This window comes from Parus major, chromosome 7, assembly GCF_001522545.3.
Source record: "Parus major isolate Abel chromosome 7, Parus_major1.1, whole genome shotgun sequence".
NCBI classification, from domain to species: Eukaryota; Metazoa; Chordata; class Aves; order Passeriformes; family Paridae; genus Parus; species Parus major.
The window spans coordinates 18,229,496-18,253,331 of NC_031776.1; the positions used below are offsets into that span (position 1 = coordinate 18,229,496).

Below are 23,836 nucleotides of genomic sequence, written 5' to 3' on the forward strand. Positions count from 1 at the left end.
CAATAGTACTACATCAGTGTATTTTCATAACGAAGTCAGAAAATGGAATGACAACACAGAAGACACTGAAAACAGATAGTGAAAATTCAAAGTAATTGTTAGTTAACACAATGCCTGGAATTCTATTAAATTGTTGCCAAATGTCTTTATATAGAATTAACTTTATGAAAATGTTGTTCAGTAAGTTGATTCTATCCAGGGCTGTACATGATCTGGTATAACTGACAACAAACACTACATTTTATATTGAGGCATCTGAAGTTATTAATTCTTTAAATACCAAGAAGCAAGTGATTTAAATCTTGCACGCCCAAGAAATTTTTAATGCACAATCATAAACACAAAAATCCAGGTCTGCCTACCTGAGAATTTAATGTTAATTAACTAAAAGCTAAGTGTTCACAGTCCTTCACAAAAATAAATTCTGTGTAATTTATTGATTTAGCTACCATGATTCATCCACAAATCAAAGCAGTTACCTTAAAACATAGCTTATAAAACTTATGCATGGAAGTATCCATGCACATTTATGTATATATGCAAATCTAGCTATATAGCTATTGATAGGTACATGTATATCCATATCTATCAATATATATGTATATAGATATACACACATCTGATTTGATATATATATCTCCTCAATTTCAAAGTTGTGATATGAAGAATTCAAAATATAAGTGACTGAGGGATCTAAGTTTCCCAGTTACTTCCAATTAGCCATAACCATATAAAGACTTAATTTTTAATAAGGAGAACTGCAAGGTTCTTCTTCCCTTCTTCCTTACTTCAATGAATAGATGACAAACAAATAGCTGGCATTTAATGAGGCTGACTTAGGATACAAAGTTCGCAGATGAAAATTAGAGTATTGCACACCCTCCAAACATAATATCATATATAGAGTGATTAATTTCATAGAGTTTTAGTCAGTCTGGGTTGGACAGGATATTAAAGATCTTCAAGTTCCAACCTTCCTTGCCTGCTGTGGGCAGGGACATTTTCCACTAGACCAGGTCACTCACAGCCCCATCCAAGACTGCTAAGGCAGTCAAAACCTTAATAAGTATAAATGAATAAATCTTCTCAACAGCCTATGAACTGAAGGGAATTAAAAAATTTCAAAAGACAGACTTTTCCAGCAAATACAGTTGTCAAAATATTTCTAACCAATGCTTAAACTCAAATCAAAACTTCACAGCAGATGATACTTGATGGAAGGCGGGGGAAGATTCCTGATTTTTCAGAAGTGCTAATTTTCTGTGAAGTGACCCAAACGACAAAAATATTTTCCACTCCTCAGCTGAACACAAACTAACCAGCATTATGCACTTCTACACAGGAGAATCTGAAAGAACTCATCCTCAAGAAAAACAAGACTTGATTGTGCTGTAAAGCCAGTATTTGAAACAGAATACAATGTTATCACTTATAGAAACTAAGGTGATCTAAAAATTATGTTTTCCTTAGATCCATAAACACATTTAAAAGGCAAAATGTTCACCTTATTGAACTTTGAGGCTCTGTGGAGAAATAATCTTAAATTTTATTACTACAGATTAAAGAAAAATACAATCTTAAAAAGACAAACTAATTTGGGGACATTTTATATAGAATGTAAATACTTTAAAACATATCACACATTGATCATTTAATGTACTGTATATTAACAAAAACTAGGAATAAATTTATGTCCTACAGATTTAATCTATTCTTTAGCAATTATGTATTCAGTAATATCTGTCATATAATCAAAGTTAAACTCCCTAAGAAGTATAAAGTTAACAAGTAGATACAAAAGTAGAATCTAGGGGAAGGTTTCCTGTTTGGTTAGAGTAGTCGATGGTTGGGGCTTTTTTGTGTGTGCCTTTGTTTTTTAAACTGAGTAGAAACCTTAATACTAATGTGGAAGACACAAAAGCAAGCAGCCAACCACACAAAAACTTACCAACATCCATGGCAGTTTCCATGAAGCTTTTCTGCCTCGAGGCAAATTCGGCCAACAGCTTCTGTTGCCTTTCTCTAGCCTTCTGTCGTCTGTGTGAAAGAAGGGGGAAGAAGAAAAAATAAGCATACATAATGGAGCAAAGAAAAACCTTTTAAATGTCAAGCTGATTACAATTACCACCTGAAACAGTATCATTCCCAATTAAGGTTGATATAAAGGAATAATTTCCAAGCCTAAAAAAGGAATCTTTTGCTTTCCTAAAGCAGACTTTTTAAAAGAAATTTGCATTACTTGTGTTGTTTGAATCTGAAAAAACAGAAAATCCTGTCCTAAAACATCCTTCAAGGGTGTTCACCAGAGGATCTTTTAACAGATTACGTCATACCATCACAAGAAAAGGAACCCAAGAACCTTTTTTATCTGTTACACATGGGGAACAAACAAGAGAGCAATGTTATTTGTACAAAAATGAGTACTTCTGTGAAAAACCAACATTTGCAATAATGCAATAATTAATAATATTAACAATAATAAAAGCCTACCCTTTTGATATCATGATGGCATGAGAAACAATTACGAATAATTTATTTTCTAGCTAAGCCTCCTCACAGTGGTTCCTTCTCCCCCACTTCCACCCAAGATACTGGTCACCAACAGCTTTTATACTGGGATTTAAAGAATCTTGAGATTGCATTCAGATTGAAAGCCCTTATCTCCCTGAAGCCAAGCTGACTTCACTAACTTTTCCTCATTGTTAATCACAGCTCTGGATTTATAAAGGAAAAACATCAGAGACTTACTCTTATCTATCCTATTTAAACTGTATCAGTGACCTGTACAAGGCTGTATGACCAGCTATAAAACTCCCTGTATAAATATATACTGCAGTGGGTAGAGGAATACTGATGGGATGTAAAAAAATAAACACTACAGACATTAATTTTCTTTACTTTGACATGAGTTTACAAATAGAGGAAATGGGAGAGTAGAAGTGGAAGAACCAAACAAAAGCCCTACACAACTGCTCACCACACAGAAAATGCCCTCAGCTGAGGGGGTTTACACAGCACCTCCCCAGTGCAGCTACAGAAGCTTTAGCAGAGCTACAAATTCTGTGCCATCAGCATTTACTGTGCACTTTTTCCACTGCTCAGAGATGATTCAGATAACTAACATGGGCTTTAAAAACATCACTTGGCATCTGATACCATGATGGGTGAGTCCTCTTTAGTCTCAAGCACTGTCTGATTATCAGTGTCCTGGCACAGGAACTGGCATGCATGGGCCCAAATCAGCTCACATAGTATAACCTGTCATCCTGAGGTGACTTGCTTATAAGTCAAAGCTTCTAACTTGTTTTCTTAAAGGCATGGGTCTGAAAGACCCAAATACCTCGGCACATTTATCTGCTACAATGTACAGTCACCATTTCTCAAAATAACTTCTATTTACAACATCACTAAGATACATTATTCTGAGGATCAGACCAGAACATTCATTAGACTTGATTTTATTTATTTCTCTCTGGAAATTTCTCAATAAACACCTTGACTAAAAGCAGAGTGACTGTAAATAGATGCATTTAATAAGAAGACATAAACAAACTCTGACAGATCCAGTACAGCTCAGTAATTTTCCATGATGGCCCATGGGAATATAACACTGAAACTGAAAAAATACTGCAAGCAGCTCAAGCTTGCTTCTAGTTCTGTACTTCAGTTTCTATGGCAACAATCCATTGCCTGAGTGATGCCATTATATGTTGAAGTAAGCTAAAAAAGGTGATTGCTTAACATTCTCAGCCTGCTCAGTCTTCACTGATACAAAACTGGAATTGAGGGGGAAAAATTAAACAATCAAAACAGTAAAAATTGGAGCCTGGCTTTATGAACATTGTCACTCCATGGGTTTAGTCATTTCATTTATAACATTGTCCTTCAATAAACATCAACAAATCATGGGTCCACCAATACCATTATAAATTTGAGAAGACAGTAATCACTCAGAACAACAAAAAATGGGAAACATTTATTTTTACCATTGCTTTAACCCCCAAACTTAACTAAAAACTTAGCATGCCTCCCACAGATCCTTGAAAATACCACATCCTTTTATAGAGGGAAAGGAATGACCTTACCCTTTACTATATGAAAAGTTACTTGTTTCATCCATGTCCCTGCTTCTCCTGTAAATAAATCTAGCACTACTGAGTACCACATTAATGATTATGTGCCCAAGATACAGCTGTGTTTTATCTAAAGCAGCTATTCACTTTTTTTCTGATTAGCAATTTTACATGCTAAACCTTGTCTATTTCTCTCATTAAATGAACTATTATAATTAATGTTGAAAACTAAACAATTAAATAAACACTACCAAGACAAAAATAATTTTACTTTGTAAAGTATGTAACATACATACAATACTTTGTAAAGTATTCAATATACAAATATATTAAATCTATTTTCCATATTCTTATGTCTAATTTTCCAGTGTAGGCCTTGGACGAAACAGAGAGATTATAATGAAAAATTTATTTTCAAACAAATAAAAATAGCAGAAAAATAGAAGTAATCCAGAAACCAACTCAAAAGTGAGTCAGATGACTGCACTTTTCTACTCAAATTTCTAGAACCATAACTACATATTCTGGTTACATAAACCCTTCAAAATACTGCATGAACATGTACTCAATTGTCTTCTTGTCCATTCCAGCCTGTGCTCTCTACTTCAACTCCTGTGGTAAGTACTCTGACCTGAATTCCCCACTTTCTACTCACTTTCTCACTGTCCACTCCCTTCAAACCCCATGATCCAGCCTTTTGCAGCACTTCCCACTTCTTCCCACTCCGGCCACCTCTTCTTTGCAGCTGAGTCTATGACATCCTCCAAACATCAGTATCCATCTCTCATACCCTCCAGACATTTGCATTCCTATTCAACATTCTTCTTCTCCTACCAACTCTCAAGACCCCATTCTTCCCCACTGAGATTTTCACTAAAATCTGGGTCTTTTAATTTGCTACTCTTCTCTGAGTATTTTTGTCCTGACAACCCAGTTCCCCATATAGCTTTGTAACATCCCAGCTTGCCAGCTTGAGTCTTTCCATTATCAACTGATCACTTGCCCTGGCATCTTCTCTTTTTTGCACTGGTACACTGACCACAAGGTTCCTCCTTCCATCCCAGTTTCAACACTACCCCTGTCATTTCTAGCTTCCACCTCTTTGTCAGCTCCTAGCCATCCCCTAGCTAATTCCTCTTCCATAGAACTCTCATGCCAATACAACATTCACTGAAAGCCAAAAGAAGCAGGGCCTCTACATTCAGTTTCAACACTGCTAATAATCTGGGGACTTTCAGGTTCCATTATTAAACTCAAACTCAAACTGTCCAAACTTTAAAAAAAATAAAATAAAAATTCAGCCTTAAACAGATATCTGCCATGTGAGTTTTCATACCACATAGTAAGAAAATACAAAGTTCTTTTTTTTTTTTTTTTGACAAGAATTACAAAAAAAATTAAAGTACTTTTAAAATTTAATGGGTCAGGAAAGCAAAAAAAAAAAGGTAGAATTACTAAATCCATATATGGTAAACAAAACCCCAAAACAATTATGGTGTGATGTGTGCCTGTGAATGAAATGACAATACAAATAAAAATTCTAACTTCCCTGCAGGTTAAGCCACAAAAACTAACACAATCTTAATTCTACACCTTTGTATGTATGAGTTTTATAAATGGCAACATAAAGGGTGAGCATGTATATCACATGAAATTATTATTAAAACTTCCTAATTTAAATATCTAAAAGAGCAAGGTACAAATTCTTCCTCAGTATCCATGTAAATAATGCATATTCAAATCAGATAAAGAGAACTGTAAGATTATGACTTATTCTTTTAATATGTAATTCAAACAAAATCCTAAAGATAAATCAATTGATGCACAACATACACTGTCCTCCTGCCCCTTTATCTTGTTATTAATGTTACCTTTCTTCTTTATCCAAAGTTTTCTTCTCTGCAGAACTAATCTTTTTTGGTGGTACAGGAGGCGTCACCTTCCTGCAGATCTCCTCAATTATACGTTTATTCAGTCTGCTCTGCACAGCAGCTTTCAGTAAAATTCTTTCTACTGCCGTCATTCCATCTCCATGAGAGTATCTTGGAATTTCTGGGTGGATTAAAACATCCACATCATCCAGCCATGGAGGATAGTAAGAGTTTTGTTTTCCTGAGAGTTTGTGATGCAATTTAATCAGCAAAGACAGTATGCTTTCTTTGACTTCTAGAATGGCTGTGGTTAACTGTGGAGTTGCACCAGGTGCTGACCACTTCATCGACGTTTTGGGCCGAACCACCTGATTTGCCTCGCTGGTGTTCCGATTGATGATCTCCTGAAATTTCTTTCTACGTTCTGCAACCAAACTGAACACTTGAGCTGTCCCTGAGTTCTTGGGAAAAAATTATCATGATTAATTTTCAAAAATACAAGTCTAAACAGCACACAATTCTAAAACTATGGAAAATATTTGACACTAGGAAGAAAAATAAACTGAAACTTAAAGATTCTTCACTCCTAAAATGTATTGAAAATTAGGATAGCAAAATACTAAACTTGCATATTGTATTTTTGTACAGGTTTGTTATATGCAACTACATAAAAAGCCAAGTACTAAAGGCAAATATCCATACCAAAGCAACTAACAACTGGTTTTACTCTAGTTTAACTTACAATTCTATTATCTAAATATTTCCTTAGTTTTTCTAGAATTGTAATAATTTCAGTATCTTTATGCGATTTAAATGCCTTTACTCAAGTCTACTGAGCACTGTTGCACAATGTAACTCATTATGACACACAGGTGAACACAGGTGACCCCACACATCCCCATGGGCATTGAGCATTTTATCTGGACTAATTAGGTAAGACCCAGAAGCTGCACACTCCTGTTAGCCAGTAGAACTTGCTGTCCAGGGCATGTGAGCATGAGTGCAGTTACACTAATGACAGAGCCCATTTAGATCTATCTTGTACTACTCTTGCTTGCAATACCAAATCAAGGATATATATACCGAGTCCACAGACATTTCCTCAAGGTTTTGAACATGAAATTCAGCACTCTAACATCTTACCCTCTCCTCCTCAGAAGGCTGGGCAATTAAGAGATGTCAAATATAAAAATAGGATGCTGACCATCACCTCACCTACCTTCTTTATGTTTTAATCTATCCTACTTTAGATTTTATGACATCTCCCTACTTTAGATTTTGTCTATTTTTCTGACATGAACATGCAAAAGAAATATCCATTGTATTTCACTACATCTGGCACACAGTAATCTGAAGTGCTGTATACAATAGATATAAAACCAACACTGACACAGAGATTCTATCATCTACTGGCTACAAATCTTTCAGGATCCCATCATTTACATATTCCTTTGTTTTCACAACAACAGCAACAACAAATTGCTATTAATCATTTCAAAAACACTTTCAATTACCTTGACTCAAGAAAGCTAGGACTATTCTACATTATTAAATGTTAGTAGTATCTTGGCAAGATCAAACAGACCTAAACACAAAGCTCAAGCAGTAAGCTACCAACAACATTTTATATTTGATAGGAAGCTTTTATTTCCAAATACATATTAAAAATGTAAAGGCATTTCATTGCTTAAAATTCTACCACCTAAGACTGCCATCAAGAACACGAAAAAAGCATGAGCCCTGGCAATATGAATTAAAAGGAAATTCAGGAAAATTAGAAGATTCCACTGAATGTTAAAGTGAGCACAATTAAAGCACATTGCTAGTTAATCGCTTAGGAGAACAAACTGCACACAGATCTACCTCTCTCTGGAGGCTCTTCCGCCTTGAACTCTGGTAGATTGAGGACAAAAAAAGTCATTAAACACATCATTTGGAAGGAGGCATAATTTGAATTAACTTCTATTTCTGCTATCAGTACATACAGGAAAAATAACCGAAGGAAAAAAGTATCCTAAGGAATTCATAAAGATGCTAACAAAAGTGCCAACACTGGCAACAACTTAAACTAACCTAGATAATCTAGTGCTTGTATCTACTTACTTGTGATGAAGCTAAACCATCAGAACTTGTACTTGCAGGTGGTTCTCTCTTCACCTCAGGTGCAGTTTCTGGTACTCTTACTCGGACATAGTTAATGAAGTGACGCATGTTAGAAACCAAGTTACTACCTGGAAACCAACTATCATGGCAACGCTCCTGTCCACCTGCAGATTCCTAAAACAATTAAGAAAACTGTGGTGTACTTTCTCTTAAGTATTAAAATAAATTTTTATGCTTTTGTAACTGTATTACAGAGGCCATAATAACTCCTTGAAATATGAACAGTATGTTGAACATTATGTAGCTCAACAAAGCTAATATACCTCTTAAAAAATTTGTAAGTGCTGTGAGGCCTGTGAGGACCACAGGTAAACACAGATAAATACATAGGTCTAAGTATTTTATATGAATATAACAAAATACAGCCAGCTAGCTGCTAGCTAGTGGAAGTAAAAGGAACTCCAGGGAGTAATACAAAGCTGGACAGTCTAAGATTAATAGAAAAGATCAGAATTATACAGAAATCAGTCTCTGGAAAAAAATGTGGCAAATTCTTAGTCAAAAAGCAGTGCTGATCAGTTAAAAAACAATGGTATAAAGTGATGATATAAAAATAGAAGAGACTCTGGAATCACAAAAATAATGGCTCTTCAAATATCATTAAAAGTAGAATTCTGACTAATTCACATATTTTAGAAGATACAGATCTGCAGCAATAAAATGCTCAGTGATAAGGGTTTCAGTTGAAAATGTAGAGTTTTTTAGACTCAATTTAATTTTTTTTCACAATTTCTAATACTTATTCACAGAGTAGTAAAGAGCTCATCAATCTGTGTTGTCAGACTACATATAAAGAAATTGCTGAACACAATAACAAGATACCATACTCTTTCTCACAACAGTATGTTTTTATTAGTTGTTCCCTATCTAAGTTAATAAAGATGTTTTATTCTAACTACTATGGTAAAATCTAATTTTAAAGAATACTGAAACATTAAAAAACTGTATTTTGTACATGGTACTCTGAAGAAAATGATGGTATTTATTCTTACCTCCTCATCTGATTCTTGTTCAGGAGAATTTTCCAACCCCAGCTCAATCAAATATAAAACCATGCAAAGCACATGCTCTGATAAATTCTGATGATCCATTAATATCTAGGTAGGAAAAGAGAAACGTCATAGAAGATTAAGACTTCAGTAGATGTAAACTTAAAAAAGAATGTTCTGGATAATACATTTTGGACTCTTCGTTTTTGTGGATTTTTTTTTTTTTTAAACTTTTTTAAATTACTTTGAGGTTTAAAAAAACCCTAACCTTTGCTCATCACCACAAAAGCAAAATTTGATATTATGTCTTTCCAGTCAAATAAATTTGCACCTGAAAGCTATTACTAGTTCAAGCTGTGATTTACTTTAACACCAGAGTGACAGGTACAGTTGTACAGGCACCACTACTGCCAGTTACATGCAAAAAGCTGCTCCAGGCCTTCCCTTTCCATGTGATCACCAAAAGCCTCATGAGCCTAGTCCTGTAAGCAATGCCAGCATAACTGGGAACACCACAAAGGTTAACATCAATTTTGCAGCCACTTCACATAATCTTTTTTAGTTATAAATAATAAATGACCTTATCTTTATTAAATTAATAATTTCCCATATCTTTCTTCTAATACAGTTTTCAGTGCATTGAGAAAAAGAACCAGTACTGCTAAAATTAAAAACCAGGACAACTTTCCTCTTGAGAATATTCTGAATTTAAGGAAAGAAAATGGCAAAAAAAAGCAACTTACTAAAAAAGTGTGTGAGAAAATATATTTAAAATTTCATTGTAGACAGGCTATCATACACATTAGTGTTTTTAGAGCATAGCCTAGTAAGGTTTTAAATATGACTTGGTTTTGAATGGATGAATTTTCTAAGTAGATAAAGCCATCAGAAACATCAGAGAGACAAAGTTCTTAAAAAAATAACTTTGTTTTACAATAGCTTTTCTAAAAAGTGACTGATAAGCTGATTTAATCAAACCCAACCAAATCTGAGATGATAGAAGTTATTTAATTAAAAAGGGGACTCAATATTCTGTTAGTATGAAGAGCACATGTAATTGTACCACTTTCAAAAGCCATAGAAGCCAATACCAGAATCAAAAGTCATATTGACCAACGCTTCTGAAAAGTAACATCACCAAATACAGTTTACTGTTCTTCCACAGGAAGTCCCAAAAGCCAAGAGACATAATAAAGGCTGTCATGAATTGGCAAAATTTCACAAAGAGAGCAGTCATTATTTAAGGCAACCCACAGAATTAACCACTACTACTATGTATTTTCCACCTTCCATAAATCTGGTGGAAAAATATTTGGTATTCCAGCTAAACCAGCAACCGAGTAATGTCTAAGATTCTCAAGATTTAAGCCCTCAAATGTTCTTAATGGAAAAAGAAAAAAGGTGACCAAAGAGGCCCAAGCAAGACAGCAAAAGATGAAGCATTCCCCTTCCCTATATTCTCTATTTTTGCTCCATGTCAAAACATTATTTCATCTTCTACATAGTACCAAGCTCTCATTTCCTTCACCAGCCTTCCTGTAGTACAACAGATAATTTCTATTCACCAGAAATTTAACAGTGAAACAAAACGTGAGTTTTAGGTAAGTTGGGAACCCTTAAAAGAGTACAAAATGAAAAGTCTGCCCAGGAAAAAAAGGCTACTCAAACAAAGCAATTTTTATAGTTCCTCATCCGCCTCTGCAGCACACTGCTTTGAAAACACTTTCTAAATACAGATTCAAAGTTCATTTTCTGATGAATGGACTCTTCAAAAATGATGCGGTTCTCTTGAAGACAGCAGCTAACTATCACAGATAAAACCAAACACAGCTTAAAGGCACCAATTAGCCCTTAAAAACAGATGCTATAACGTTATCAAAAGCCAGAATGTATTTGGGAAATGATGTTAACAACAACTGCAGTTACGAGATTTCTTTGACACTGAGGATTTAAAACCATTAAAGTTGTGTATTTTTGTACAGGCACTGCTGATGCCTCAGGAGCCAAAGGAACACCACTCATGCCACTGTGCTCCCTGAAACCATCATGGAAGAACAACCTGAATGGCAACTCTGATGGTTAATACAATGTTCCTCAAAGTAGAACAGGATATTCCATGCACTTGGGTAGTGACTTAGTGTGTGCATATATGAAACAATCATTCATGAAATAACCAAAGTGGTAGGAAAAAACCTCATACTAGACTTAAAAAATAAAACCAAACCAAACCAAAAAATATTACATAAAATTAAACCTGACTACTCCAAACAAACTTTAAAAATCATGCTTCTAAGAACTTCTGTAAAAAATGTGGAAGTAAACCGATGTACTTAATGAGAATCATGACTGTACCTTGTAAAGAAGTGTGAAAAGCACAATGTGAAGTGTTTTACAGTGCAAAAGCTTTATGAGACCTCTGTAACTTGGGTGTAGTGGTGTTCTCTTCTTGTAAGGAGGCCATGGGTTTCCAGGGAATTTGCCACTTTGCTTTAAGCTGTTGAAACAAATGTTAAATGATGAAACTACTGTTGAACACTGCAATAATGTAGAAACCTGCCACTGCTACACATAAACTTCACTTTGTGTACCTAGAAGTAAATTAAATAAAAATAGATAAGGCTCCTTCAAGTAAGTTATAGATGATTTTTAAACAATTATGGTTAAATTAATAATGGTTAAGTATTTCATCTGTTATGACATTCACTACTTTGTCTATGGCCCTTCAGATGTATTTTTAAACATTTATGGAAGAGTAACAGACTAAGATAACCAAAACTCTAATATTGCTTGTAAATTTATGGACTATATACTCAAGAAGAAATCTGGGGCTTGAAAACACTGATAAAGTGATTAGCATTACCAGATGGAAAACAAAAAAAATTGTGGAATGAGCAACACTGTGATGTTGCATTTCTAAAAATGATCCAACTTACAATGCTGTGTATCTGTCCATTGCAGACTGCACATCTCTACGGTAAACTGTTCGAAGTATTACCATGACAGGGTCAAATTCCTTATCCCAGACTTCAGCTGTTGTTTAAAAGAAATTATAAGTTAACGTTCTCTTTAAAGACCTTACACATTTATTTTAGATTCTCTTCTTAACTAGCTTTAATTATGTCACTTCAATTATATAATTTTTCCTGTCAAACTACAGCAATTTATAATAATTCTTACTAATAATACTTTCTATAGTAATAATTACCACTATATATTAAAATAGAATAATCTTTTTTGCAAAATTTTGATTGGTTTCAAAACAAAAAACCCCACTCTATTAGGCAACCCAAAAACCATTATTTTCTGTATGCATCTTGTTTTGCTCTTTTTCATTTCCAAGTATATGTGAGAAAAGGCTTACATTATTTTTCACTTGCTACATGATAAACACAAGCCTCTTGAAAGTAGGAAGTAAAGACTGTGGAGTTGTTAGGAGGTAGGTTATATTTTACCAGTAAGTGTAGTGAACAAAATTGCTGCAACGACACAATTTCTTGCTCAGTATCAAAAACGGTCAAGCTTTGCATCAAATAATATTTGTGATCAAAGCTTTACAATTATGCTTTTGCTTTATAACAAATATGTATGCATTATTTCAGCATTAAAATGTTAGTTACATCTGTTTAATTTAGTAGCTCTAAAGTTACATCCAGAGTGGCTGTTCAGAGCAATGACAAACAGAAAAGTCTAAACAGTCTACAAAAATGTCCCATTTGATGGCCTTTTTATTTTCTATTTACAAGTTATTAAAAACCAAAACGAAGCTCCAATCTAAAGCCAAATGAAGACATTAATTCTATGAATTGTTTTGAAGTGTTTAACTCTCGTAACACAAAAAAAGGATGGCAAGATTCAATGACCCCAAAACGAGGAAGAAACCCAGTGGATACAGAATTTTAGCTCCACCAGCAGGCGTAATGCAACACATGTGCTTACAACATTCTTCCAAGTTTCCACAGGCAGAAATAAGCAGCTTTATCACACTTCTGGGATTAATTTTCCCCAGGAAAATTAGGCAGGTAGACAAGTGTCTATACTCCTACCTAGAGGTCTATCCTCTAGGATATTATATATATATATATATATATATATCTTATATATATATATATCTTATACATTAACCCCTGCTAAGGCTAACAATTCTACAGATATCCTCATAGACTGCTGAGGGAGAACACTTTCCAAAGTTTCCTTTGTGTGAAATATGATTAAATTTAGCTTGTGAAAAAAAAACCCACATTTTTTTTCTGGACATAATTTAGTATTGCAGTCTGAAACACACACCAAGATTGTTTAGGTTGCTAATGCATAATGAGAAAAAAGGACTGAGTGAGCCATACAGTGAATATCAGAAATGCACACACAGCTCATCTTCAGCACACAAATCTACAGTGTGTAGAAAGAATTTGGCTCTGAAAGTTAATTTGGGTTGGTTTTGTTTATTTTTTTTTTAAATTACGGTTAATGGAAGCAAAATCTAGGGATCTGTGAACATAAAGTTCAAATTTAGGGAAACAAGCGATTAGAGGATTAGAGGGAATTGATCTGATCATGACTTGCTTTAACTGTGACAGGCCAAAAACTACAATTCTTAAAAACAATGGGTTTGAGAACCTATGTAGTCTTATGGAGAATCTGACACTTAAGAGGGCAAAGAAAGACATGTCAGCTTTTATTCCTGCAAAAGATTTTTCAGCATTTATTACTTTAAGAAAAAGGGAATCTGTATAGTGTGATAAATCACTTCATTATTCAATGCTATAGATGACATACTTAAGACAGTTTACCTCTGGAATAAATTGTTTACCTAAGTTAAAAAAAACCCAACCTATATACAAAGTACTCCAGACACTGTAATCTAGAATTAGATTCCCTAAATATAAAGTGCGATAACTAAAAATAGTATAATCTATCTCTTTTTCCTTCATACTGTGTTATGAAAAAGACCAGCATGTAAAAAGCTCCAGAAACCAGACAGGACATAAGGAAATGTAGTTTATGTAACATTAAAATTAAGTTATTTTAGATACATGGGTGTTAAGCTGCTGAATTACACATCAAAGAACAGAGATTAATAAATTCCCAAAACTTTGGTTTCACAAAATTACTTCATTAGTCATTAATTTGTATAAAAAGCACTTTATTGACAATTTAATCTCCCAGTACAAAACCTGGCAAACAAGTTATCACAATACCAGTACCTACATTAACCACCACTCCCCTCCAAAAAATCATCAAAACCAAATGGTTTCAAAATTGCCAGACTCCAGCCTTCCCAGTTCTCAAGGGAGGTATGTGAACTTCCTCAGGGAGGAAGGAGTTAATCCCTCTTCAGCTTTGCCATTAGCCTGAAGCACAACCAGAGCACATGGAGCATTTCAGATTTCCACAGGCTTATCTGCTCAGTGACAGGACACACTAATGGAACACTGAGTTCTTATATTATTTCTCTCCTTTGATATACCAATGCTATGTTGAGACCAATTTATATGACAAGATGGTCAGGGAAAGAAACTTGTCATTTTTGCACTGTATGCATTGGAGAGTTACAGAACAATATTCTATAACAAGGCTAGCCTGAACTTTTTCCTAGACCTTCACTACTGACTGCAAAAAAATGTTACAGGATACTAATACAGATAAGCAACACGAAATAAAGAATTCTGTATCGTGGTATCTTTAATAGTCAAAAGTTGGAGAAGTTCAAAGAAAGTATTTTTGCAATTGACATTTCACTAGTGCAAACAGTTCTAAACTCTACTAAATATACATCGTATTTATTTAAATCATATGAGTAATTAAGTATGCAGATCAGTAAAACACAAGATAATTTTTCATTCCTCTATTTTCCTTTGCTTTTTGAGGCTATCTGTTTAGTATGAGAAGTTCATTTTCCCTCTAGATCAAAATCAATTTATTACAGACTACTAATGTCTTTAGCAATGCTGCTAAATATAAGCCATGGACAATAATGAAAAAATCAAATTTTGTGGCACTGGTAGGTTTGACTTTTTCATGGGGAGGATGGGGTAGAGTTTCCAACACTGGTAGGCTGGGTTTGCTCTTTAGGTTTTTTAAGGAAGAAAACCCACTACAACAAAACCAAACAAACCCTGGTTAGGCACCTTACCAATGAATATGTTGCAAGAGAACACTGATTACCATACCTTTAGGTGTATACATTCCTTGCTGCATAGAACCTCCAGGTTCAAAAACAGGGGCTTTAAAGTCAGCAACTGCTGACAGGACTGATTCAAAGCTTAAGCTTCCTGGAATAATCCCACTTTTAGGATTAGGGTTTTCTGGAATGTAACACTTCTGTTAAGGAAAGCAAAGTTAATTTAGTTGGAGGACACAGAATTTCACTTCCCTCTTGATATTTGCAGTCAGTCATTTCAGACCACATCTCAGCAGTGCTCTGTGCTTACCACAAGAGGTCTGTATGCTCCAGCTGCTAGGAACAGTAACTGTTACTGAAGAAAACCTAAGCCTCCTACCTAGGACATTAAACTTTCTTATGTAAGACTTGCTACATATTTGGCTCAAACTGTTAGTACTTAATGAGATATAAAAGCCACTGCCTGTAGTGTATATGAAGTTTCTGTTATTGCCTTTATTTACAAACACATTGTCTGTCTTCATAGGGAGAATATTTTGCATTTACATCCAAGCAGAAAAAGCAAGCAAATAGTTCAGGATCCATAAACACAATAAATCATTCTGCATCTCGGATTCCATAGTTCTCATTTTTGGTAGCAATACTTAACTGACCTCCTGACATTACCCTAAAACACAAGCAGCACTTACAAGGAAGTAAACCTCTTCTTGGTGATTAGTGATTACTTATATAAATGATTTCCTTATTTTACATAGTTAAGTCATTCACTTAAGTGATTTTTTCTAAGTAATCGCTTATTTAACATATTTGACTGACTTACTAGATCATATCACAATAATAACTCTTATTATGCATTTGTTAGTCTCAATCTCATCCTTTCCTATCTTTGTATTCCTAATATTTTTGTTCAATGCCTATCCCAGGATGGCAAGCTCTTCTACGCAACCACAATAAGCTATTTAATTAGCCTAACAGACTAAGAGTGATAGCAGGAAAACCTGCATATTTATAGTCAGCTGTCCAGGGACATGAACCCTGTGCCTGTGCAGAAGGACGACTCCTTAAAGTTTGCTATTCTTTCCCCATAACACATGCACTTCACTCTAATGTCAAAGCAACATGCAGGATTGCTATTATTTACATTTTCAGCTATTGATAGCAAAAGTCAATATAATGTAGAATGCCTTCTTTTTATATTGGCATAAACTTAGCAAATATCAAAGGCTCAAATTCAGACAAATGTGATGCTTGGACAAACTTCCACGAAGTCATTAGAAAACACATGTTTTACCTCACAACTAAAAGACTACTAAAGACCAGTACAGCATTTTGTATCAAAACTAATTTAAACTATTAAAAAGCATTGCATTTATTGTAAGAAAAACCAAAATTGGAGCAAATGCCTTTGCTAGTAAGTATATATAAACACATCTTCACACCATTTTTTAATTATGTAACCTAAATACATGTTTAAGCCTCACTACTATCCAGGCACCTGCCATTCTCATTCAGACACATTAGTGAATATATTCCAAGGATATGAGATCCAATAATGAACTGTGTGTCCTGTCATTCATACACAGTTGGGCTACCATCTCCGCTCTGAGGATCTCATCATCTGTCATTCCTAGAACAATGAAATGCAAAAACTGTTAAAACAGCATGATTTCAAAACATGTATTCAGTTTTCATTTGACATTAAAAGCCTGTCAAACATGATACAAATTAATATTAGTTAATGATACAGTGACATAAAAATACTGGGGAAAAAAAAGGGGGGGTGTGCAAATATTATGAAAGGCACAATCTCAATCAGAAAATACCAGTACAGACTCAAACTGCTGTCTTTCTGGAAAAGATACAAAATCTTCATGTCATCACCTACACAAATCACCCACTTCCATTAAAGCCATTTTTCTTCATTTTTATGTATTCTATCTTTTTCTATTTCATAAGGGATTAAAATTCAGTAACTGGCAAAGATGAAACCATATGTTGAATGCTTTAAGTTACTATATGGTTAAACAGCTTTATGGCACCTGTGAAGTGCTGAATATAAATGAAGGTGTAACAATGTCATTTACATACAAATATTCCTAAAGCAGTGACACTTACCTAAATGTAAACGAAGGCTTAACAAAAGGACCAAAAATGTTAAGGCTCCTTCCAGCATGGACCTTTCATGCTCTGAGTCAAGAACTGTATTTTGATGCTGTGATGCCATCGTTAACAGATCTACCACCTTAAATCTGCAAACAGTAAAGTCAGAAACAACAGTTAAACATTCTCCAGCATTAAAACACCAATGTGAAATGATAAACTCAGGATAGCACTCACAACAACCTGAAATGAAATACAAAAGCCCAAATGAAAACCCAAAGTGCAAACAAACACACATGAAAACCCTCTTCTTTTTAAATTTCAATTTTTATTTACCTATTGATGGAATGTGCTATAGTGATATTCACTCCACATGAAAACACCTTATATTTATCAACACATAAAAACAAGTGCATATTAATTGGTATTCAAACCCTGATTTTTTCCAGAAAAATAAACATTCTGTGCCTCTTACAACTGCAGTTATATTTATCTACTTCTTCAGGATAGAATATCCTGGCATATGAATACATATGAAACTTAAAAAATCCTGAAGATGTTCAGAAAACAAAGATATGAAGTTTCACTACTGCACTGTAAATCAAAAGCCAATGCTGTTTAAAATCAAGAGAAACCTCTTTCAGTAGAGCCCCTAGGTAAGTGTTAGTTTTGGCTAAGTAGTGTTGTACCCACTGAAGATATGTATCAGATATGCAACTTTTCTATTACACACAATAAATTAGCACAACAGCTAGCACAACATTGAACAAGAGCATTCATCTTTTAGTCCTACCTTTCAAAAACAGATGAAATAAAATAATCTGGGTCCAATCTAGAGGCACAGACCTGTAGAAAGAGAGTAAATTAATTTTATTAAATTAATTCTATTCAATAAGTTTGTAGGAAAATAATACTGGCTTGGCTTCTCAGAAAACATAACTTACTTGCAGCAGATAAATGTCAGGATCAATCATTGAATTGCAGAAATGAGACTGCACGTAAGTCATGGCCTGTCCTTTAATTTGTAGACCATTTCTAACCCACATATTGCTGTGAATTTCAGAAAGACTTGCCTGTTCAGGGAAAATAGGAAGTTACAAACATTTCAGGGATGTTCAGCTACTCAGTTCAGTGTTAGCAGATCATCAGTATAGTATCATAGAAAATTAGAAATCATAGAACAGTTTGGATTGGAAGGGACCATAAAGATTTCCAACCCCTATGCCAGGGGCAGGGACACCTTTCAGGTGCTTAAAGCCAGGTTGCTTAAAGCCCCATTCACCCTGGCCTTGAACACCTCCATGGATGGGAAATCCTTGCCTTCTCTGGGCAATCTGTTTCAGTGTGTCACCACCTTCACAGTAAAGAATGTCTTTGTGATATCTCATCTAAGCTACTCTCTTTCAGTTTAAAGCCATTGCCCCTTGTCCTGTCACTACATGTCATTGTAAGAAGTCCCTCTGGGGCTTTCTTGGAGAGTCATAGAATAGTTTGGGTTGGAATGGACCTTTAAAGGTCATCTAGTCCAACCCCCCTACAATGATCAGGGGCATCTTCAACTAGGTCAGGCTACTCAGAGCCCCATCCAATCTAACCTTGGACGTTCCCAGGGATGGGGCATCTACCACTTCCATGGACAACCTGCTCCAATGTTGTACCACCCTCACAGTAAAAAAAAAGGTGCTACAGGTAATCTAAATCAACCCTACTTCAGTTTAAACACACTAGCCTTGTTCTATTGCAACAGGTCCTGCTAAATAGTTTGCCCCCAGCTCTCTTGCAGGCCTCTTTAGAAGGCTATTCTAAGGTGTCCCCGGAGCCTTCTCTTCCCCAGGTTGAACAATGCCAATTCTCTGTCCATCTTCATAAAAGAGGTGCTCCAGCCCTCTCATCATTTTATTCACTATCATTACACATATACATACATACATATAAATACATACTACAACTTTACAGACTTTTTTTATAGTAATTTACTTCTCCTGGAGAGTGAGAGACAAAAAGACCCACTCCAAGTTTATGAAACAGATACCATATTCCATACGAGAGCATATTTCAGACAACTAAAGTAATTAAAGACAAATTAAGTGATTTATACATGTAGTTGCTCATCAAAATCTTGAAACATACTCAAAATGAAGGTAGCATGGTACCAAAATGAACCAAAAATTAAGGTATCATGATTAAAAAGAGGTTAGATCTAAAAGCAGTGATTACAAATAGTACTCACTGCCACTTATGCAAAAGTAAGTCCAAATCTGCAAATAAAAATACTGCATATCCATTCTGGAACTCACTCTCAATTTGAAATACAAAATTTCCAGATTTGGGTTTCTTGTCAACCTGCATTCCATTCACCTGTCCACATTCACTTCTTAGTTTTCAAAGAATTGGTCCTTCCTACCATTTCGGAAGAGCTATAGTGAATACTATTATTATGTGCTTCTCAGAGTATGATAACTAATGCCACATTTTGAATTTTGGAAATAGGAAGAAAAAAAAAAAAGACATTATCCTAACCACTCAGTATATTCTAGTTACTATTTTCACAAACGGCTTATTTTTATATTCCACAATTAAGACATATTTCCTATTGTTAAGTCAGAAGCCTGCCCATACCTGAATCTGAAGTGGGTGAATCATAAGTTTCATCAGCATCTCCTGATCTGGTAGAATAGTATCCAGATCTAGTTCTTGGCATTTAACAGCCTAGAAACAAAAGCAAGCATATGCTGCGTTGAATGATCACATTCGACAGGGAATTTCCATCTTCTGTGAAAATACAAAATGTGCCTACCTTACTTAAAAACATGGCAAAGTAACGGTGCAGTGGCAAATGAAAAGTAACTTGGTTAGGTGCTGGCTGAAAGTAAAATAAAGGTATTTAATATATTGAAAATAAAGGTATTTAATATATTGAAAAAAAAGCCAAACATACAAATATCTTTGGCACAACCACCAAGGATAGTATCTTACATGCCTTCATTTGATGGACTTGCTTTCCACTAGCAGTACTTCACTCCCTTGTCTTTCTGATTATTCAGAAGTTTCCCTCAGACAGTTGTAGTTCATCTCTTACTGAGTCCCCAAAAGCTAACAGCACTTTGAGTTGAGTAAGTTTTGCTTGCCAAGTAGCAAAACTGTTTCTCAATTGCCAAAGCAGAAGAGGACTTCTGTTTTGCCCCTCCTTCATTTGGCTCTTCATACAGCAAAACAGTAGTGTATCCATAGCACTGCTTTTAAAACTGACAGCTTAAGCTTGTACCTGCCAACCTAAATCACCGAGACTCTACAGAAAAGAAAGGATCCTAGGACACAGCATTGTAAGTATTAACTACAAACTTCAGCAAGGCAATCCTTTTTTGATCACTAGCTTGAATAGTTACTTAAATTAAGGAGAGGGGCCTGGGTGTAAGGAAATCACCTTTGAAATTTAATCAGATTTTCACAGTACTTTACTTAAATTCACTAAGGATATTTACCTCATCTACAAAGTTGATAGCATCAAACCAGTCCTGAAGCGCTTCAAGGCAGTATCTGACAACATTGCGTGTGTATTCTTGTGTTTCCTGCAGTTAAGAGAAACCAGCACACTTAAAACTGTTTTGTCTCATATAAGTGCCATTGTTTTCCTACTACAAATAAATACAGCTAGTTCAAGAATATTTTTACAGTACACAGAAACACCAAGATTGGAAAAGGCCTCCAAGATCACTGACTGAACAATACATTGTCAACTAAACCACAGCACTAAGTGCCAGGTCCAGTTGTTTCTTGAACATTTTCAGGGATTGGGACTCCACTACTTCACTATATATTAAAATATTATAAATATAAGTATTTATTTCATAGATAAACAGTAAAAAGTGTTTTTCATATGGTAAGTATTCCTAAAAGCTGATGGATTCTATTTTTGCTGTAAATTAATATAATTTGCAGTCTGGCAAATAGCAACAAGTCTTTGCTCTAGTTTGGAGATCATGTGATGTCAGAACCTAAAAGGTTTCCACCTCAAATTGATAGAAGAACCACACAAGCCCATAAATTACTCCATCCCCCATCATAATGAAGTGTCTATTCACAGCCACAGCCAACATTAGAATCACATTAGGACAACTTCTGTATCTCCATTCCCACTGAACAAAAGCAGAATGAGTCAGAGACATTTATCAAGTTCTTCATTAGATTAGAAGTTATTCCTTATGTACATATGACATGACTGCACACATCGTGAACTTGTAGTCCCAGTACTGGAGACAATAAATTATGTACAAGCATGAATTTTATACTCACTCTACACAGAATCTGAGTTGACTGGAGTTTTATGCTATTTAAATAGACAAAGACAGCCAAACCAAAGTATTTTCAGATACAAAAGACAGCCCTTTCAGGTTTGAGAATTCTAGAAAAAATCATGAATAAAACCAAGAATCACGGAAGGGAAACGTTAGCCTTACCCTAACTTTGCAGTGTGACAGCAGACCCCACATTGGCTGGGCACAGGCTTCCAGCTCAGCAGCAAAGGCAGCATAGTATGTCTGTGATTCAAACTCCACATGCTCATTTAATTCTCGTTTATTTAAATTCATACCTTCAAAGATTTAAGCAGAGTTATACAAACCAAGATTTAACCAGGGCTAAATGGAATGCAGTATTTTCAGTATTATGCATTTAGACACCTCTGAAAACAAAGTGTAAGAATCTATCTTATCTAGCAGCAGAATATTTGATAAAATGAAGTTTGAACAGAAGTATACCAGGAAAGTTAAAAGACTGGCTAATAGCAGCAGACCTTGCTCTTCAGGGGACATTAACTTCTACTTTGAATGTCACTCAGTCAATTAGAATGTCTGAATGGTCCTCTTTCTAAGCAAAACATTTACCAGTATTGAGATACATCATCTTAAAATATTTTTTATATAATCAAAAAAAATTTCTTTACAGCAACATTTAGAAAAATATCTAGATTTATCAGATTTATTTCCCATATATTTAAATGTAGAACTTCACCAGTAAAACAGTTTGTTTCACTGTTGTGATCTGTACTTTAAGTACAACCTCAGAATTCTTGCACCATGGATCTTAGTTGACCAAGTGTGATGTGACTGGTCTTCAACTACTTCACACAAGAAAAAGATCCATTAGATAATTTTTATAATCTCTTTTCTACAATATACTGTTCAAGAAATACAATCCTGGGGGATACTAATAGATTAAATATTTACATTCAGCACTGTAGGGATTTTGCCACTGTGAACATTAACTGTCTTAACATCCTTGTATTAGTATTGATTGTAAAAGTCACATACCTTGAAAAAATGATACAAAATTCATCCATGTTACCAAAAGACCATGATCTTCCAAAAATTTCTTTGCCACACTTTGGTGTGAAAGTATGTTTATAAAATCACTAACCAGGGGCCAGTAAGTATTATTCTTCAGTAGTGCTTCCCCACAATTCACCACAACATGTAAACTATTCTCTTCATCTAGATTTAAAAAAGAATAAAACAAAAGGAGAAGACAAAGTAATTTTTTTCATTTATTAATAAAGTTACAAAATAATGAAAAAATAACAACCAGGATGTACTGCAATGCTGGGGTCAGACACACACAGATAAAACTCCAGAAAACTTAAATGGTTCTTTCATGGTACCTGAGGCTATTTTTTCATCATGGACCAAACAACACAAACCCCACTTGCAAGAGCCACTTAAACTTTGAACAGTATCACAACCTCTGGAAAGTAGCACATTAGTAAAACCATCACAGCTATGGCTCTTCCAATATTTTTAAGTATAAAATAAACAAACAATACAATTGTCTGAATTATACTTTGAATTTGACATACCCCCAGTGAACAAAGTAACTTACAGCAGTCAAGAAGAAATCTGATGATTGAAACCTACGCTGGCATTTTGAGGCTGAAAAGAGCAGAGTAAAGTATTTCCAGTATGAATTTGGGACAAAAAGGGTTTATGCAGCCTGTCCAAGATTAGGGCAGGAGATGGTTCCTAGAAGAGCATAAGAAATTTGGGGGGAAAGGGGGGCGGTTCTTTCCCTCCAACCCCAGATCACGAAAGTTCATCCTCTACATCTGCCAAATAAATCTCTTTGATTCTTTTTCATAAGAAGGACTCCTGGAAAGATCAGAAGGGAAACAGAGTTGATTCTGGATTCACTATCCAAGCGAAACAGCTTCCAGAACCCATGCCAGTTAATATTCTATTTCAACAGAGAAAAGAACAGAAGAAAAAAAATCTTGCATCTGATGTGCAGCCTTGGGGATGGCTCCACTCCAGTCCAAATGCACTGAAGGACCCATGCAATTACCCTTTACCCAGTGAAAGGGTCATAAGCAGCACAGCACAGCTGCACTAAAAAGACACTCATTAAGAGACTCCAGTCTCGTATGAGGTATACCTATATGTAGAGTGGTTCTCTTTGGCCTGTCCAAGAACAGGATAAGATCTGACTGAACCTGCTGAAGGATTTTGCAAAGGACCAACAACTGTCTTAGTA

The 23,836-nt window shown here is 35.0% G+C and overlaps 1 protein-coding gene across 5 annotated transcripts in view; it reads right to left on the bottom strand.

The window, feature by feature from the left end:
* The window catches only part of UBR3 (ubiquitin protein ligase E3 component n-recognin 3), a 103,205-nt gene that overhangs the window by 48,681 nt on the left and 30,688 nt on the right, over positions 1 to 23,836 (bottom strand). For 3 of the 5 annotated variants that reach the window (XM_033516148.1, XM_015634519.3, XM_033516151.1), the window contains 17 exons: positions 22,624 to 22,803; positions 21,772 to 21,905; positions 20,797 to 20,883; positions 20,112 to 20,177; positions 19,934 to 20,023; positions 18,259 to 18,387; positions 18,108 to 18,160; positions 17,330 to 17,463; positions 16,756 to 16,841; positions 15,264 to 15,405; positions 12,030 to 12,126; positions 11,449 to 11,590; positions 9,100 to 9,204; positions 8,048 to 8,221; positions 7,808 to 7,837; positions 5,945 to 6,405; positions 1,949 to 2,037 (listed from right to left, as the gene is read on the bottom strand). In XM_033516148.1, the coding sequence (XP_033372039.1) occupies positions 1,949 to 2,037; positions 5,945 to 6,405; positions 7,808 to 7,837; positions 8,048 to 8,221; positions 9,100 to 9,204; positions 11,449 to 11,590; positions 12,030 to 12,126; positions 15,264 to 15,405; positions 16,756 to 16,841; positions 17,330 to 17,463; positions 18,108 to 18,160; positions 18,259 to 18,387; positions 19,934 to 20,023; positions 20,112 to 20,177; positions 20,797 to 20,883; positions 21,772 to 21,905; positions 22,624 to 22,803 (2,199 nt within the window). The remainder of the gene's footprint in view (positions 1 to 1,948; positions 2,038 to 5,944; positions 6,406 to 7,807; positions 7,838 to 8,047; positions 8,222 to 9,099; positions 9,205 to 11,448; positions 11,591 to 12,029; positions 12,127 to 15,263; positions 15,406 to 16,755; positions 16,842 to 17,329; positions 17,464 to 18,107; positions 18,161 to 18,258; positions 18,388 to 19,933; positions 20,024 to 20,111; positions 20,178 to 20,796; positions 20,884 to 21,771; positions 21,906 to 22,623; positions 22,804 to 23,836) is intronic. The other 2 variants (XM_033516150.1, XM_033516149.1) reach the window with 1 other exon arrangement.